The sequence below is a fragment of the Leuciscus leuciscus genome, assembly GCF_965113295.1.
Source record: "Leuciscus leuciscus genome assembly, chromosome: 16".
NCBI lineage: Eukaryota > Metazoa > Chordata > Actinopteri > Cypriniformes > Leuciscidae > Leuciscus > Leuciscus leuciscus.
In genome coordinates this window covers 34844020-34864071 of record NC_138740.1, presented here as the reverse complement: position 1 = coordinate 34864071, position 20052 = coordinate 34844020, and the positions used below count along the sequence as shown (strand labels likewise).

At 37.5% G+C, this 20052-nt stretch overlaps 2 protein-coding genes across 7 annotated transcripts in view; one reads left to right on the top strand and one right to left on the bottom strand.

Annotated features, from left to right (window-relative positions):
• LOC309478174 (uncharacterized protein) overlaps positions 1-20052 on the top strand; it is a 253102-nt gene that overhangs the window by 49141 nt on the left and 183909 nt on the right. The window lies entirely within an intron of this gene.
• Positions 727-15526, bottom strand: LOC309478140 (uncharacterized protein). Of its 5 annotated transcripts, none has more exons than XM_082141696.1 (3): positions 15443-15512; positions 2025-2144; positions 727-1926 (listed from the first exon to the last, which is right to left on the bottom strand). In XM_082141696.1, exons 2-3 carry the CDS (start codon positions 2080-2082, stop codon positions 1058-1060), a joined length of 927 nt encoding a protein of 308 aa, XP_081997822.1. In that variant the 5' UTR covers positions 2083-2144; positions 15443-15512; the 3' UTR covers positions 727-1057. The 5 variants fall into 5 exon arrangements, with proteins under 5 accessions (XP_081997822.1, XP_081997820.1, XP_081997821.1 ...); XM_082141694.1 differs by lacking the exon at positions 15443-15512 and adding an exon at positions 9284-9564; XM_082141692.1 differs by lacking the exons at positions 727-1926; positions 2025-2144 and adding exons at positions 5713-9121; positions 9284-9400 and having other exon boundaries at positions 15443-15526.

The following is a 20052-nucleotide window of genomic DNA, read 5'->3' as shown; positions in this document are numbered from 1 at the left end:
GAATTCAAACAGAAGAGGTGCGAGCATGAGAGCGGTTTCTGCCCTGAATGGCGCGATGAGTTCAACAAAGCTCACAACGATAATATCGTTCATATAGGGACTGGAGCAAGCGTGTTTTAAGTTTTTATGGACATATTTCATATACTCTAGTTCTCTAAACATGAACCAGCTCCGTGTGTGCGCACATGTCTTCTTCAATTGAAATAAATGTGCAAATAAGGACACATCAGGATACAGCCGTACGTTTGATCATGAACGCGACGACACGATGGATTTTTCTGATTCACAGAAGACAAGGATGTTGACCAGGGGTGCCCAATCCTACTCCTGCCAATCGACTGTCCTGCACAGTTCATTGATTAGGGTTGGAGATGAACTGTGCAGGACAGTCGATCGGCAGGATTGGGGACCTCTGATGTAGACCGACAATATAAAGAACAATGGACAAAAAAGTAACTATTCCTTTATTCTTTCTGTTAAACTGACTCGCCATTTGTTCAGAGACTGCCGTGCTCAAATATTAGACCTTTTAAATGTCCTTCCACGTTTCTCCCTTGTTTTGGCAGTTTTTTATATAAGTTTCTAAGTTTTTAACCCTTAACTCAGTTTTTTCTCTCTCTGAGGTAATATTTTAATATTAACATCCCCAATTTAGGTGTGAACGACCAGCTAAAACAGGGGGGTTTCATGACACTTTAATGCATCATGTCTAAACAACTAAAACAAGTCATTTTAAATATGGATTATTTAATAGACTATTGTTGGTACTTTTACACAAATGCCACATACGTGCAAGTAATGAAAATAATTAAACTTCACACAGAAACAAAACACATCCCTTCACAAATTGTTTTATGGCAACACACTAGTTTTAATATAGGCACATTCCACAAGTCGTTCGCTGAGCTTGGTTACAGTAAAGCTGTTTTTGGACTAACAAGGACATTTTTTTTAGTTCTGAAACTTATATTCTTATAGCATGATGACCTCTTAAATGACAAAAGCTCAAGGAAAATTAGATCTCTCAGTTCATGATCCCTTTAATCTGAATTTCAAATTATTTACTTGTAAGTTTATTATTTGTAAGTGATGGATCTGAACATGAACTTTGCTCATTAGACAACTTCAGGCAATACTTTTTCATATGTCGCAGTAGAGCAGATGATAGGGTGAAAGTTTTCCCACATGAAGAGCAATGGTGCAGCTTCTCTCCAGTATGAATTCTCTCATGAGATTTCAAGTCTCTTGACAGAGAGAAACTCATTTCACAGTGTGAGCACTTGTGTTTCTCTCCAGTATGAACTCTCTGGTGTGATTTTAAGGCACTGGATGTAATGAAGGTCTTCTCACAGTCAAAGCACATATAAGGTCTCACACCAGTATGAATACTCTCATGCTGTTTTAAATACTTCAGTAGTAAAAAACTCTTTCCACAAAAAGAACAAAAGTGAGGCTTCACACCAGAATGAACTTTAAGGTGTGTTTTTAAGCTTGATTCCACAACAAATGTTTTATTACACTGATCACAGCTGAATGATCTCACTCCAGAGTGACGGAGAAGATGATTGTTGAGACCGAATTTCGAAGTGAAACTGTTTCCACACTGACTACATGTGAACGGTTTTTCTCCAGTGTGAATTCTCATGTGCTCATTTAGGTATCCTTTTCGAAAGAAACTCTTTCCACACTGAGTGCATGAGAACGGCCTTTCTCCAGTGTGAATCCTCATGTGTACATTAAGCCTTGATTTGATTGTGTAACTCTTTCCACACTCAGAGCAAGTGAAAGATCCTTTGACTCCAGTTTTTCCAGCTTGTTTTTGTGTGAAACACTTTTCAGTCTGTGAAATGATGTTTCCATCTTCATTTGTGGAATAATGAGGGTTTTGAAACTGAAGTGTCTTGTCTTCATTCACCTCAATTGGGTCTAAAATAAACATAGGATAAATGAGAACAATAATTTTCATTATTTATCATCTTAATGTTCATCATCAGTCATTAAAGAGAATGAAGGAAAACACCAACCTATTTGTTCCTCTGTATCTTCATCTTTTATACTGCAGGGTTCTTCCTTAATCTCCATCTTTACAATAGTATGTCCGTAGTTTCTCCTGGAGTAATTCCTCCTGCTTGCTTCTTCTTCTCCTGTGGGAAGATGGGAATATTCCCCAGCATTTAAACTCTCATGAACGGCTGTGGGAGCTTCACTGACTGAATTCACTGACCCTGGGCCTAAATGTCCATACTATCCATCTTAAACAGTATGTGAGATTAAAATAAGTGCGTACCAAAGAATAGTGTATTAAAAAGAGTATGCCAGAAGTCCCCAGATGGTCTACTATTTCTGGTGGATTTTCGAAGTGTGGATCCGTGCTCACTCTAAAGGCTAATATTGCCCACAACCCATTGCACTTTGAAGGAGAAAAAACAAAAAGTGTAAAAAACAAACAAACTACAAAACATGGCGGATATGCACGGTTTGGGTGACTATAAAGGTTTGAGTGACTATTCAAAGTTTAACCTGATAAAAAGCTACGTCTGGCCATTAACTTTTAAATGCAATATTATGCATTAATATGAGGAGAGTCTCCGCATGAAAGACCCGTAACTGCAGATCAACATGCTTCTGCATTTCTCTAATACGGTAGGGAATTTTTAATATTTTTTATTTTACCTTTATTTAACCAGGAGAGAGCCTCACTGAGATTAAAATCTCTTTTACAGGAGTGTCCTGGCCAAGATAGAATTACATGAAATGTGGTGGATGTTAACTGTGACTACATTATTGACAGGCCAGTTGACATGTTAGTATGTCCAAAAGTTTGTCTACTTTTTGCTACACACTCAAAAGTATCTACTTTTTCTTCACAAAAAGAGTACATACTTTTAGGGCGTAGTATAAATAGGCGAATTGAGATGCAGCATGAGTGAATTGTGGTCGTTGTTGCTCATTTAGCAGATGATCATCACACTTACAATCACTCGATTATCCAGGTGCAAATGTTTCCTCATCATTAAAAAACTATTCATGATTTAAGTTTTTACTTCAACTTCCAACTCACCTGGCTGATTTTTGAGTTACTCTATCATGAGTTATAGTTTGTCATAGATTGATTAAAAACCATTGTGAGCTGAGCTGATCTTGAAGCTGATCTTAAAATGTTCTCTACGATCAACAAAGGGCGTTTTCACACCTGAAAGTCCACACCAAGGTCCGAAACAAGTTCAGGTTTTGATACATTTTATACATTCGGTAAGTTTTGATTTGGTTTCACATTGCAATTATGCGAGCGCACTAAAGAACTTTACATGACATACTTGCGTCCTGTCGTCATCATCTGTGTGGGCTGCATCTTGACATTGATTGGTTTGTAAACGGACGTGCGTCTGACGTCAGCGTGTTGTCAATTCGGCGGGTAACTTTAATAATTCGTTACATTTATATAGCGCTTTTCTAGGTACTCAAAGCGCTTTACATGAAAGGGGGAATCTCCTCAACCACCACCAATGTGTAGCATCCACCTGGATGATGCGACGGCAGCCATATTGCGCCAGAACGCCCACCACACACCAGCTTATTGGTGGAGAGGAGACAGTGATGAAGCCAATCAGTATATGGGGATGATTAGGAGGCCATGATGGACAGAGGCCAAGGGGCAAATTTGGCCAGGATGCCGGGGTTACACCCCTACTCTTTTTGAAGGACATCCTGGGATTTTTAATGACCACAGAGAGTCAGGACCTCGGTTTAACGTCTCATCTGAAGGACGGTGCTCATTGACAATATAGTGTCCCCATCATCACTACACTGGGGTGTTAGGACCCACACTGAGCACCCCCTACTGGCCTCATTAACACAACTTTGACATGAATGAATGAACAGACACATATCGTTACCACTATACTGTTATTATTATGGCATTACTCCCTGCAGCACCAACCATACTCAAGGCTAGTTCAAATTCCCCAAATGAACGTCCTCATTGTGCAAACATTTTATTGTCAATGGCAGGAAAGCAGGAGAAGACTGCAAGCAATCGTGCGAGAACCACCAGAACTTCCTGTAAATGGTCTGAAAGTCCGAACCATACAGAAAATGCTTTCACCTGGACCAAGACTTCCTCTTTTCGTGACTAAATTCCATCTGTTTGGTGCGGACCGTGGTCCAGGAGAGGTTTCACACCTGTAATTTTGAATCGGATCAAACTGAAAAGTCAGAAAATCCGGACCAAACAAGGTAGGTGTGAAAGGGCCTTAAGGCTTATGAAGGTTTTGTGAAACTCAGCGCTGGTCAGTGTAGCTCCAACCCACATTAAACACACCTGAACCAATTAATTATAGTCTTCAGGATTACTAGAAATTTGAGGAAGATGGTGCTAAACTCTGCAGAGTGCAAGTCTGTTTTCAGGCACATTGTTGGCGCGTTGCTATTTTGAAACAACTGAAATAGACTGATTCACTGATCAACAAAAACCTGGCCTAAAGTCAATGGCGCAATATTTGTTTTGGTTAATTAAAAAGCGCGTTAGTAATGTGCACCTATAGGCGGGTCCACAACGCACATACACTTTGTCCCGTAGATGGTTTGTCTCCGCCAGCAGAGCATCTAGGTGACAAAGTGTACGCACTAATCCGTTTCCTCGCTAGAGAAGGGTTACGTTTTTCCGCTTGCAAATTCCACCATGTAAATAGAGAAAATAGATTCGGACACGCCCTAGGAGCACATGCGCTGTGCGCTTTAGACCATGCGTTTAGATCGTTAAAATAGGGCCCCAAGTCACACATGAGATTCAGGATTCAATCTCTGAGTTGATTCTGTAACCGCTCTGGCCGGTTTATAAGTGTTTTCAGTATATGATTCAGTAAATGACTCTTAAGAGGCACTCATTCAGGAATTGTGACTATGCAAAATCTGTTTAAAATATGTGTTAATTTGTATTTTATATTTAACCAAAAAGTTTGCCAAAGGTATAAGATATAAACATACAAGTTAAGATCTTTAAACTTAGTTCATGTCAAACTCAAGACCACATACATCTAGTTTGCTTTCCTTTAATATTGAATACAAAAAGAAACAAACATGTGGTGTCGTTTTTTGTTTGTCTGTTTAAAAGAATGATTCTTACTATACAGTTGATTAGCAATGTTGAATACAATGTTAAACCCCTTCATTTTTTAATGCAAACAGAACTTTTAATGAGTCATATTAGTTTATTCCATTTTATTTAGAAAATGAAATATAAGCCTCAATTTAGCAAAAATCTAGTTTATTACTGATTCTACTAGTATCTAGTTTTAGATGTATGTCTGTTTTCATCGTAAGGTTTTTTTTTTTTTTTTTTTTTTTTTGACTAAGCTACTTCTCACTGTTTATGTCTATGACGAGTCACGCAAGTACTCAGTTACTCCGCGGCGGTTGCGTCTTAAATAGTCCGAATGTAAACACTTATTATAGGCATACTGTAGTGATTCAGGATAAGACAAAACATGGTTTGGAAGATGGATTCATAACGTACTCATGCACTGTCTGAACACATTTTTTTTTACAGTGTATGTTTGCGAATCACGATGGATTCAACAAGGTCACGTGGTTGAAATGAAAGCAAATGGCGTCATCTAGAGGAACATCTGTGGCGCTGCCAAACTATTGCCATAACTACATATAGAGAAGCTCATGCAAGTTATTCAGAGAATCGAGAATCGTCACAAAATCTAATTAAAATGCGACAAGTTCCATTTTATTACTTTTTAAAAACAAACTGGTTGTCAAAATACAAATAGAAGAACAAAATACAAGAACAAGGTCACAGTGTAAGAACTTTCATCAGCTTAATTGTAAACCTTATTTCTACTAGATAGCAGCTGCAAAACAAGTCACTGCTAAATTGCCACAGACGCAAAACACATTCACTTTTCCAGAGCAATTTCATCTTCTCTCCGTCCATATTATGAAAGGGAATCGGAAACTTATGTATATACAGCTGCTATTTAGTAGTTATGAAATATTCTCATAATATCTCTCTGCACAATGTGAAAATATGAGAATTAAGAATATGAAATGTGATTGTAATATATACAGTAAATATATACATACAATTGTGGTCAGAATTATTGGCACCCCTGGTAAATATGATCAAAGATGGCAGTGAGTTTGAGGAACACCTGATAAAAGATCAGAGACCATTCTTTTATACAGAATCTCTCCAGATCCATCAGATTCCCAGATCAATGTTGGCACTTCTCCTCTTCAGTTCAGCCCACTCATTTTCTATAGGGTTCAGGTCAGGGAACTGGGACGGTTATGGCAGAAGCTTCATTTTGTAATCAGTGACACATTTTTGTGTTGATTTTGATGTTTGTTTTGGATCATTGTCCTGATGGAAGATCAGAGACCATTCCTTTATACAGAATCTCTCCAGATCCATCATTCCCAGCTCCATGTTGGCACTTCTCCTCTTCAGTTCAGCCCACTCATTTTCTATAGGGTTCAGGTCAGGGAACTGGGACGGTTATGGCAGAAGCTTCCTTTTGTGATCAGTGACACATTTTTGTGTTGATTTTGATGTTTGTTTTGGATCATTGTCCTGATGGAAGATCCGACCACGGCCCATTATAAGATTTCTAGCAGAAGCGGTCAGGTTTGGATTTAAAAAAAAAAAAAATATATGTTGGTAATTGCTAGAAGTCATGATGCCATGTGTCTGAAAAAGAAGTACAGGACCTCCGGCAAAAAATAAAAAAGGGCCCACAACATTAAAGATTCAGCAGTATATTTAACCATTTTCATGGGTACTTGTTATCCCTGTTTGCTGCAAAAAAGCCTTTTTTTATTTTTTTTTAAGTTTCTTCTTATCATAGAACTAGGTCCCGTTTGTCTGACAATTGGATATGCTGGAGTTTGTTTTTGGATGAGCGAAGAGGATTTTACTTTAAACCCTCCCAATTAACATGTGATATAGGGGTAGTTAGAATTTATATATATATATATATATTTTTGGTTTTCTGACCCCAAGACTCAACTAATCCCTGCAGTTCTCCAGCTGTGATCCTTGGGGAGAGTCTTTGGCCAGAGTGTTTCTTCCTCGCCATGCAGTTGGGACGATACAGACACTCGTCGTCTTCCAGGCAGATTTGTAACATCTTTAGTTGATATGAACTTAATTATTGCCCTGACGGTGGAAATGGGAATTTTTTTCCAATGCTTTGGCTATTTTCTTACTGCCACTTTCTATTTTGTGATGCTCAACAATCTTTTGCTGCACATCAGAACTAAATTTTTGGGTTTTACTCATTGTGTTGGATGATTAAGGGAATTTGGCTTTTGTTTCCTCATATTTATACTCCTGTGGAACAAGAATAGGAATATACTTCAAAGCTTTTTACTCATCATTTATTCTAGGGGTGCCAATAATTATGGACAATATGTTTTGGAGAAAAAAACAAACATTTATTGCATTGATCATATTTACCAGGGGTGCCAATAATTCTGAACACAACTGTATATATATGCAAGTTTTACATCTTGTTTCACATTCTTATTTCTCATATTTTCAGAGATTTCAACGAGTGCAGAGATGTCAATGCAAAAAAAAAAAAAGTCTTCAATATCTTAATGTATCATGTGTAAACAGCTGAAACAAGTTGTTTGAAATATGGATTATGATTTAATAGACTATTGTTGGCACTTTTACACAAATACCTCATATGCACAATTAATGAAAATAATTCTCCACAAAGAAACAAAACACATCCCTTCATAAATCGTTTTAAGGTAACACTAGTTTTCTAAACTAATTGAACCAAAGGTCCCCATTGACAAACAATCAAAATTCACCACTAATTTGAGAAAATTATCCAACTTTTGATTAATCTGAATTTCAAATTATTTACTTATGAAGGATCTGAACATGAACTTTGCTCAGACAACTTCGGGCAACATTTTTTCTTATGAGTCTGTAGACTAGATAATTGGGTGAAACTCTTTTCACAGTTTGAGCACCTGAATCGTTTCTCTCCAGTGTGAATTATCTGGTGTTTTTTTAATGCGCCTGATGTAATGAAGGTCTTCCCACAGTCAGAACACATATAAGGTCTCACACCAGTATGAATACTCTCATGCTCTTTCATATGTTGCAGTCGTGTAAAACGCTTTCCACAAAAAGAACAGACGTGAGGCTTCACATCAGCATGAATTTTAAGGTGTCTTCTAAAGCTTGATTCCACAACAAATGTTTTATCACACTGATCACAGATGAACACCTTCCCTCCAGAATGAAGGTGCAAATGATCTTTGAGAGAGCTTTTGGATGTGAAACTGTTTTCACACTGAGTGCATTTGTAAGGTTTCTCTCCTGTGTGAATTCTCATGTGTCTTATAAGGTTTGATTTTTGTCCGCTACTCTTTCCACACTGAGGGCATGTGAATTGTTTTTCTCCAGTGTGAATTCTCACGTGTCTGTTAAGTTCTGACTTAGTCGTGTAACTCTTTTCACACTGAGGGCATGTGAATGGTTTTTCTCCATTGTGAGCTCTCGTGTGCACAATTAAATCCTCTTTGCGAATGAAACTCCTTCCACACAGAGTGCACGTATAAGGCTTCTCTCCAGTGTGAATCATCATGTGTGTCTTAAGGTGTGCTTCATGTCTGTAACTCTTTCCACACTCAGAGCAGGTGAATGGTTTTTCTCCAGTGTGAATTCTCAAGTGTCTGTTAAGGTGTGACTTAAATATGAAACTCTTTCCACACTGAGCGCATGCATAAGGCCTGTCTCCAGAGTGAATCCTCATGTGCACATTAAGTTTTGATTTATGTGTGAAACTCTTTCCACACTGAGAGCATGTGAACGTTTTTTCTCCAGTGTGAACTCTCATGTGTCTCTGAAAGTTTGATTTACGTATAAAACTCTTTCCACACTCAGAGCAGGTGAAAGATCCTTTGACTCGAGATTTTCCAGCTTGTTTTTGTGTGAAATTCTCTTCAGTCTTTGAAACGACTGCATTTTCATCTTCATTTTTGAAATGAGGTTTTTGAAACAGATGTTGCTTGTCTTCATTTTTACATGTCATTTCTCCATATTCATATGTGAAATGATGAGGTTTGTCTTCATTCATTTCCATCGGGTCTAAAATCAACATATTAAATTCAATTAAAAAAGGAAAGTTGAGATGCAAAGAAATAAAATTCATTCTCAATTTAGCACAAATCTAGTTAACTTGTGAGTCTGTTAATATCTAGTTTTGGGTGTATTTTATTGTCAATAAAGAGAATGAAGGAAAACACCAACCTATTTGTTCCTCTGTATCTTCATCTTTTATTCTGCAGGGTTCTTCCTTAATCTCCATCTTTACAATAGCATGTCAGTAGTTTCTCCTGGAGTAATTCCTCCTGCTTGCTTCTTCTCCTGTGGGAAGATGGGAATATTCCCCAGCATTTAAACTCTCATGAACGGCTGTGGGAGCTTTACTGACTGAAGGAGTGAATTACGGTCGCTGTTGCTCATTTAGCAGATGCTCATCACGCTAACAATCACTTTGTAATATCCAGCTTTAAAGGTAGGGGAGACAATTTTCAATTTAAAGGCAATTTTCAGAGAGGCTAGCAATAGCAAGCTAGCTTTGAAAGCATAAGATCCCACCCTCCCTTCAGAACATCTCCAAAGCCACGCCTCCTTCAAAGGAGATCAATTGATGATCGGTTTTACTGATTTTTCCCTGCTATTAAACCTTTTCTCATAATCGGGTATAGGTTTTTTAATTTGCAGGCAAAATTCCAGGCACAGCAAGATCACTGTACATGATTTTCGAAATATAGGAAAATAAAATATTGAATTGGGTTAGTTTATATGAATCCATCTCTGATAGGATATGTATCTCTGATTAGTCTTAAGAATAGTCCGTTTCTTTGTGCAGGTTTCTATTGTAACAATTTCACAAAGCTAAAGTTAGACCATTCTGTATGTGCTGGACTTTAAACTTTGGTTTAAACAAGGACTTTTATTTTGATACTTATTTTTTAGTTTTCCTAGTTTCCTATAGTTTCAAGAGGAAATAGGCCATATTTCTTCAGTGCTTCAGTTGTGCAAGGTGCTCCATGTGGTCACAGAAATTCAAATTCAATGAAAATCAATATCTGTAAGTGAATGTGTTTAATTTTGTTTTGTGAGCAGTGTTTTTTATATTAGTGTTTTATGTTATAATTAGGTGAGAAAGAAAGGGATGCGACCATAGAAGAAGCAGCATCCTTCACAGAAGTAGACCATGTATCAGCATCAGAGTCTTTTAAATGGGTAATCGGATGCCCATTTTCCACAAGTTGGTATGATTCTTTAGGGTCTTCATGTAAAGTTTGAAACATACTTTGGTTAAAATTCCTCAATTTTACAACATCTTTCAAAAAGATGAAGAGAAGGATTTGTTTATCAAATATCTTGGAAGAGAATAATCGGAATAGGTATGAATTAAATCAGTTAATATAAGGCACCCATTTTGAGATTTACAAATGGTTTGGGAGAGACTCGAGAAAATGTTTGGCTCATTGGAGGCAATTGAAAGAGCACTCTTCTCCAAATTGGAAAGCTTCCCTAAAATTTCAGGTAAAGATCAGCTTGCAGAGCTGGAGGCAACCAAGCTGGATGGCTATCTTCCTGGATTGTCCTACCATGACACCACTCATGGAGTGAGCCAGATTGTAGGAAACCGTCCTTATACCATCCAAGAAAATGGATATCGTATGGTTTGAAGTACAAGAAAGAGCATTCTGTGGTCTTCCCACCATTATATGTGCTTGCTGACTTCATTTGTTCAGAAGCTAAAACAAGAACAGATTCTAGCCTTAATATTTTTTCTTCAGTACCACAAGAAAAGATAGACAGATCAGATAAATGCAGGCAAGCTTCAGTAGCTGCTCATAAAACACAAGTTAACATGTCTGTGACAAGAGATGCAACTGACAGGATAAATCATCCACTAAACACTTGCAGAGGCTTTTGAGCGAAAAGTCTTGAAGATCGCAAACAGCTTATTAAAGAACTATCAGCATGCATTAGGTGCTGCTCCTCCATAGATCATATGGCAAAAAAGTACAACGCTGAAATCCACTGCAGTGAATGTGATCGTGATCATCATGTTTCAGCTCTACATCCTGGCCCAGCACCCTGGAAGAAAAATCTCTCTCCTGTCTTAGAAAATAGCAGGGAGGAAAGTAAATGAACTAATCAAGAGGTAACATCAAAGTGTACTGAAGTGTGTGGAGCTGGAATGAGTGCTAGAGCATGTTCCAAGATTTGTTTGGTTAATGTCTATCCTGTGGGTAACTTAACAAAATCCAGAAGAATATATGCAATTCTGGATGAATAGAGCAACCGCTCATTGGTAAGGGCAGAATACTTTGAATAATAATAATAATAATAATAATTCATTACATTTATATAGCGCTTTTCTCGGCACTCAAAGCGCTTTACATAGAAGGGGGGAATCTCCTCAACCACCACCAATGTGCAGCATCCACTTGGATGATGTGACGGCAGCCATATTGCGCCAGAACGCCCACCACACACCAGCTTACTGGTGGAGAGGAGACAGTGATGAAGCCAATCAGTATATGAGGATGATTAGGAGGCCATGATGGACAGAGGCCACTGGGCAAATTTGGCCAGGATGCCGGGGTTACACCCCTACTCTTTCGAAAGACATCCTGGGATTTTTAAGGACCACAGAGAGTCAGGACCTCGGTTTTACGTCTCATCCGAAGGACGGTGCTCTTTGACAGTATAGTGTCCCCATCACTATACTGGGGCGTTAGGACCCACACAGACCACAGGGTGAGCACCCCCTGCTGGCCTCACTAACACCTCTTCCAGCAGCAACCTGGTTTTCTCAGGAGGTCTCCCATCCAGGTACTAACCAGGCTCAGCCCTGCTTAGCTTCAGGGGGCAACCGGTCTTGGGCTACAGGGTGAAATGGCTGCTGTTGAAGCGTTTCTTATCAAAGAATCTTCTTTTCTGTATTCAACTCAAGACATGTGCAGGGTTAAAAGAGACAACAGGAAGGAGAGCAAGTGGCTACATTGTGGAGTCATTGGATAAGAAGGCAAGCCTTCATTTTCCTACACTGCTAGAGTGCAATCAGATTTCTAATGTTTGTTCTGAAATTCCTACCCAAGATCAGCACATCATTTGTCACCTCAGGGATATTGCTGATGAAATACCAGCCCCTGACCCAGATGCTAACATCCTCATCCATCCTCCAGGGACCTTAGTAGGGTCCACAAGGTCCGTCAACAGTGCTCATCGACCTGCTCACATAGATGTTTTTAAGACCTCCTTGAAAGTGATCGCCCTAGCTTCTTCTGGCTCTGTTAAAGTCAGTAAGTAGTAAAGAACAGTACGGAACCAAACTTCAGTTTCAAGAACATCTCGCAACAGAAGCTGTAAGTGCTTTAGCAATGTACAAGCGAGAAGCTAGGCCAATCAATCTTTGTTAGTACATCCACAGATCACAAGCTTGTACATCCACAGATCACAAGCTTGTACTGTCAGTGGATGATGACAGGTTCCTTCGCATAATGGACAAGTATGCAAGTACTATCAAGATGAAACCAATGAACTATTTTATCCATAATAAATTACATGCCCTGCCTTTTAGCTTTGTAGGATATTGGTAATACTAGTTATATTGTTATTTGTTCCCCGGTACAGTTTTGCAATGTCTGCTTATTATATTGCGTTTTAAGGAGCTTTGGTTCGTGAGCACCCTTCTAAAACCAAAAATGACAAATGGGACACCCTACGGTCTCATGTACTTAACGGACACATGCACGTGGTAGCCACTGTCCAAGTCCAAAAGTCCAAATGAAGTGTGCCATTCAGGACAGGGACGATATTTTAAATTTAAGAATCAGTTCGAATCGCCGATTCATATGTGAATTGATTTTTTTCCCACCCCTACATTTTACTGAGGGAATAATACGAGCAGCAGGGTATTGGTTGATGAGAGGCATTAAAAGTCTGCTTAAAAAGTGTGTTACATGCAGAAAGCTTCATCGTCCAACAGTAGAGACCTGCGCGGGATTGATTTTTCTGGATTGTGGTGTGGCAGCGGTGGCCATCTTGGCAGAGGGCTCTGGTGTGGCGGTGGCGGCCATCTTGGCAAAGGGCTCTGGGACGGCGGTGGCCATTTTGGCAGAGGGATCTGGAACGGTGACGGCCATCTTGGGACGAGGCTCTGGAATGGCGGCCATTACTATGTTGGTCAAGTTAAACCGAACTTATTTTGACGGGTTGCCGTGAAGACCTTTAAGTTTCTGTGCACGTTTATGAAATGACGGTAGTTTTCTCAAATAAAACGGTAAAATGCTAATGAAGTGACTCTTAGAGCAGGTCTGGAGATTATGTCCATTCATTCATGTCCTCATATGACATGGCAGAGATGGAAACATGCGGCCATTAATTCACACAGAGACATGCAGGATTCGTATTTAAATAGTCTTTTTGACACTAGTCAATGTTAAGACACTAGTCTATATCACCAGATGCGTTTTCAGGTACCGAAATGTGGCACCGATTGATTTAATATGAATCGGGCACTCGGTAGTACCGACATAATTCGGTCGGTGCCCTTAAAAGTACAGAGTTCGGTACCCAACCCTAGACGAGACACTTATCTCACGAGACGAGACACGAGATTGGGTTTTACGAGAACGAAACGAGATGTTTGCACAATATTTAATAGAAATCCTCACTGACAAAATTCATGACTGGAAACATGGTGCATTTTGAAATGTTTTAACTAATAATCTTTTAATGAATGTCATTTCAGTTCTACTTTATGAGTAAGAATTATCATATGCAGTAAAAGACAACAATATACTAGCACTGTAAAAGGTTTTGCCACAAACTCAACTGACTGGCTTCTCTCCTGTATGATTTCACACGAGTTTCTTCAGACCTTACTGTACATGAATTATGAGCTTCCATAACTTCTGACTGAGGCTGTGTGTGACCTGCTAATTGAACTCCTCTCCACAAATTGAACAGAAAAAATAAAAACAGTATAAATAACAAAAATAAATAACAGTTTTTTTCTTAGTCTTATTAAGTGCAAACAGTAAGTGCAAGTGCAACCATTATCAAAGTACTCTCTCAATATTCAAAGTGCAAACAGAGACCAGAGCCACAACTACACAGTCCAGAGAAACGTTTGATATTGGAAGACGGGCTATTGTACGCAGCATAATTTGCGCGCATCAGGGAGCTGGCGTTTACTTTCACTTTCAAATTCGTGATTGCGCGTAGTCTACACCATAATGGCGGTACTGAGCATGCATTCTACAAGATAAAGGCGGCCGCACACCGGACGCGCAGCTCAGCGCCGCGTCGCGCCACGTCTAGGACAACTCTCATCTGAAAATCCGATAACATCAGCAATTTTCTGATTTCTGTAAATAAATATGCTGGATGAGGAGAGTAGACGTTTACAATAGTTTACAATGGTTTTTATTTTTGTAAAAACAGCAAAACGACAGTGGAGGCGGTGCTGCAGTAATGTATGTAATGTAAATGTAACTGGCATCGTCTATGCTAATTTCACCCTCACGCACCGTTGCGAGACAGACACTTGACGAGAAATCTTGTCATATTTAAGTCTCGCGAGATCTCGTGGCAATTAATTGTTAAAAAACTTTATTAAATATAACAGCCATTAATGCTCAAATGAGATATGTTACATAAACGCTTGTTATGTAGTTTCAACTTGTTGCTAAAAAATAGAGATGAACTCGCGTAGTCTTTGTAAATTCATTTTGCCTGCTGTTAATATGCTGTTGCTTTAAAAAGATGCAACTGGGATTATTAAGACACACTGAAGCAGAAATGTTTTTTATTCAGGCGGTTTAGAATGTTTTATTCTTTTACAAATACATTTTAAATAAAAATAAAATAAATAAATTATTTTGCATGCTATATTCATTACCTGGTTATTTACCTTATCAATGATTTTGTTTAAAAAAGTATAACGGTTATCAGTCACATAAACATGCAAATAATTGGTATTGTTTATGAAGAACAAAAACAACAACAATGATCGATCTTCACTTTCAACCAGCATTACAAAATGTTTCTGGAACAAATTGTCTATCCTGCCTTTAAGTACTCAAACAACTGTTTAGAAACAATTAAACTCCTCTAGCTAATTTATATGTTGCTCTTACATTAGATATGATTTATATTAATTAAAAAATGTTTGCCAGGTTTCATTATAAAATGAAAACACAACACAATCTTCACAAACTGCCATGAAAAACCAGTCTGTAGCGAGTTTACGTTCCACGAGCGTATAAATGAACAACATCCGTCGATTCATTTCTGAGTGATTCACTAAATGAACAGACTTGTTTAGTCGTTTAGATTTAGATCTCTCCCAATAAATAATAAAATGAATGTACTTACAGTCTGAAACAGCAGATTTAGAGCAGAATGAACGGCTGTGTTCCACTTCTCATGTTTATGTCCCCTTCCCTCACTCACTTCTCTTCTTCTCCTAGACTCGGATGTGTGTCATTGCTTCGGTTGCTCGAGCGCCTCTACTGGCGGAAACTAATAAACATTAAACTATCTAACATGCATAGATTAGAAAAGATACAAGACAATCAAAATAAGATCTGTTATCTTGTTTGAGATTATAACCAGAGGTGGAAGTAACGAATTACAACTACTCACGTTACTGTAATTAAGTCGTTTTTTTGGGTACTTGTACTTTTTTGAGTATATTTTTAAATCTGTAATTTTACTTGTACTCAAGTACATATTAAGCTAAGTAATCTACTTCGCTACTTGTAAAATCACATTTCGTTACTGAGTACAATTTTAATTGATATTCAAATCTTTGAATGGCATTTCGGTAGCCAATAAAAATATTCGATCGTAAACGGACCAATAAAACCCCTGATATTTGGATTGAATGAAAGCCGCCGCAGTCGCAGCAGGTTTTGAAGAGCTGATCATGAAGGAGGTGAGGAGCTCAGAGTGATTAATGGCTGGACTGAAAGTTTGGAACAACAAACTACATAGTAGTACTGTCAAAATATCTATATTTTGATACATATCAATACTGAAATATCTATCAATACTCATTTTGGCCTATACACCAATACGATACCAGCTGCGTGTTCTCATTCTCTCATCTCAACGACAGCGAGTTTGACACACCCGCCTCCCCTCAGCGCGGGATTGCAGGTAGGCCTATTACGCATAATTTTATTAATACCTGCAAGTTTCTATGGCATATTTTAATGGCAAATGTCACGAACAATATTATAACGCAAGGGCACATTCATGTAATCGCAGAAAACTGGACGCGAGCTCTCAAATGTAGGCTACGAATGAACTGGACTCGGATATTGAGTGTGCGCTCTCGGACTGTGTGTCATATCATGTGTAATCGCGAATCTCTCCAAGTGGTTCTCACTGCAGACTCAAATGACGTCCAGCTCCAATCTCTCCATGCTCTTGAATTAAACGCTGTCAAAAGTTATGAAAAATCTAGTCTTTTTGCAAATTAAATTCAGTTTGAATTGAAATCAAGCTTCCTCGTGCTGTGTGTGAGCTATTGCAACAGTTCACGTTACCCTATTGTAAAGACAAATACACTGAGTGAGTAAATATTAGATTATTGTAATGGTTATTGATCAATGTTTAAATATGTAAACAAAAGCCTGAATTAAAATCTCTCCTTATAAAGTGGACCTGTCTCTTCAGAAGACTTGAATTAAACTTTTCCATTCAAATAGATTACTGTTACAATGAGTGTTGTGCTTTTCAATGCTTGAAAATAATGATTGCCTTGACAAAATGGATGGACAAAAATGTAGATATTAAAATATTTAGTATGTAGTAGTTTTCCCGATGGTATTAAAAATTATAGGCTAGGCCTACTGAATATTGACATATTTCAAGGTGTCATATTGAAGTTAGAAATTCCAGTATCCACTAATTAATGTCCTTCGACAATAAGGTAAAAATGTGTTAAAAGTAGCTATTTTCTACATAAATCTATGATTTGGTTGTATATTTTTATTGGTAATGCATTAACTATCGCCAGCTAAAAAGTAATTAGTAACTAGTACTCCGAGTAGTTTTTGAGAAGAGTAATTTGTACTTTTACTTAATTACTTTTTTGACACCAGTACTTTTACTTGTAATTGAGTATTATTTCAGCAATGTAACGGTACTTGTACTTGAGTACAAATTTTCAGTACTCTTTCCACCTCTGATTATAACACTATCTATATCCCCAAATATGTTTGATTTGGGATAAAGAATCGATCTTCAAATATCTAAGGAGTTAGCATCTGTATTTACTTTCTGGACTCTTTCAACTGTGTGTTACTGATTTTGACTTTAATATAAATCTTGGCTTTGTTTTAAAGTTAGATGGTAAAAGTTTCATTAATAAAACATGTGAGAGAGTTATTACATTATATGAAGATTAGGTCACCTAAAAACAGCTTAGTGTAAGTTTTCTGATTTAGATTTCTCCCAATAAAAATAAAATCACAGTCTGAGGTAAAATGTAAATCTTGTATCTAATCAATGAATGTTAGATGGCTTAATATGGTTTCCGCCAGTAGAGGCGCTCGAGCAACCGAAGCAATGACACACATCCGAGTCTAGAAGAAGAAGAGAAGTGAGCGAGGGAAGGGAACATAAACATGAGAAGTGGAACACAGCCGTTCATTCTGCTCTAAATCAGCTGTTTATCAGACTGTGAGTAGTACGTTTATTTTATCATTTATTAGTAGTGGTGGGCAGATCGAGGCCTCGTAGTAGAACCCTGAAAAGGTTAAAGCAAATGTGGCGTATTGTGTCGAGGCTTCGAAACTATCCCCATGGTGACCCCTAGTGGTCAGAACAGCGTAAATGCAACAAAAACCCGGACCAAACATGCTTAAAAACACTTTTTACAAATCTAATGTAATTTTTTTATTGAAATAAAAATCTTTCAAATGCAATTATCTAATCATCTAATAAGATTATCAGTTGGCTATATGTTGTTTTATCAATTGTCAGGGTTTGTTTTGTTAATTCTATGAATGGCTCAGTTAATTATGCTATTAACTAGCCTACTATTATTCTTTTTAATTATACTAATTAAAACGTCAACATACGTATAAAACTGACCAGAGATCAGGTAAAACCACAGACACTTGTTCATTTGTTTCTCAGTGACTCATGATTCATGGGTCATCGCCCCCAGCGGTGAACCATTTACATTTCGAAGTATTTGAAACATGGCTATGCCTATCTTAAATAATTTTCCCTACTTCCAGTCTCGGCCGCCATTTTTGTGAAATTGGCGTGTTATGATGTAATGAAACCTTGTTTACTGAAATCATTTGACTTTGTGCAGTTGATACACGCTCCGAACCATTGATTCGGAACAAAAGATTCGAAAAGGTTTCGAAGCAGTGTTTTGAAATTGCCATCACTATTTATTAGGAGAAATCTAAATCCAAACAACTAAACGAGGCAGTTAATTTAGTGAATCACTCAGAAATGAATCGAAATGAACCGACTGATGTTGTTCATTACGCTAGTGAAGCGTAAACTCGTTACTAGCTGGTTTTTCACATTAAAATTTGTTAAGATTATGAGTTGTGTTTTCATTTTATTTAATGAACAAATGAAACCTGGTAAACCGTTTTTAATGCATTAAATTGTTTCTAAACAGTTGTTTGATCAATGTAAAGATGGAGATTAAGGAAGAACCCTGCAGAATAAAAGATGAAGATACAGAGGAACAAATAGGTTGGTGTTTTCCTTCATTCTCTTTAATGACTGATGAGGAACATTAAGATGAAAACTCACATTTCCTCCTGAGACTCAGGCATAGACTTTATCCTCTGTAGAGGACATTATATTTTAGCGAATTTCTCTGAGATCTTCATACATTTCACAGTCCTGTAAAGAGCACATTCAGGGCTTTTTAGAGATACCAAATGTTTAGAGGTTTCACCTTTATAACTGAATCAAATTTAGCACTCTTATCTAAATCTGAGTAATTTTCTAATTGTTTTTCATAAATAAACATCTCTGCAAAATGTTATGGGGTTTTAAATCAGAATATGACTCTGTTATGAAACAGGGCACTGATTTCATACATGTCCTCTTTATAGACACCAGGACCAGTGTTGGGGAAAGTTACTTTTAAAAGTAATGCATTACAATATTGCATTACTCCCAAAAAGTAACTAATTGCATTATTGAGTTATTTTTTTATGAAAAGTAATACGTTACTTTTTAGGTTAATTTTTCTCACCTCAGCTGGGCTTACTTGTTTGTTTTTTAATAACAACCAAAAAGTTTATTACTATTACTAGTTTAGTACTATTTTTGGCAAATGGCAAGGCCCTTTCACACTACAAGTGAAATGAATAAACCTCAGACTGAAGGAAATGCATATTTACGCCTGTACGGTTGAAGAAGCAGCTCAAACAAACCTTTCAGCTTCTGCCAATCTGGATTAAAGATCAATAGGATACATGAGAAGGAAGTTCAATACTCTTATTCTAAATCTAATCTAAAGTCAGTTTTGCTTATTAGTATGGTTGAATTAGATCATTGAATGTCAGCAGCAAAGACATTGGTTAATAAAGTGAGATTAAATACATAAAGTATATATGTGTAGTTTAATATAGTTAATTAGAAAGTTTTGAGATTGCATTTGACTGTTTTTATTCATTTTGAGGAATACTGAATGTTTTTGTGCAAGTGAGATGAGTAAATGCACGTTCACGTTTAGTCTAGAACTTAAATAACCATAATATTCACACACAACACCCCCTCACTTTATTTCTCTCAACACGAGGACAGGAGAGCTGTCAGTCAATAAATGTGAAAAAGTAACGTGTTACTTACTTAAAAAAGTAACTTGGATATTTTGTTGTAAATTGAAAAGTAATGCGTTACTTTACTAGTTACTTGAAAAAGTAATCTGATTACGTAACTCAAGTTACTTGTAATGAGTTAAACACAACAGTGACCAGGACTTACAGCATGTT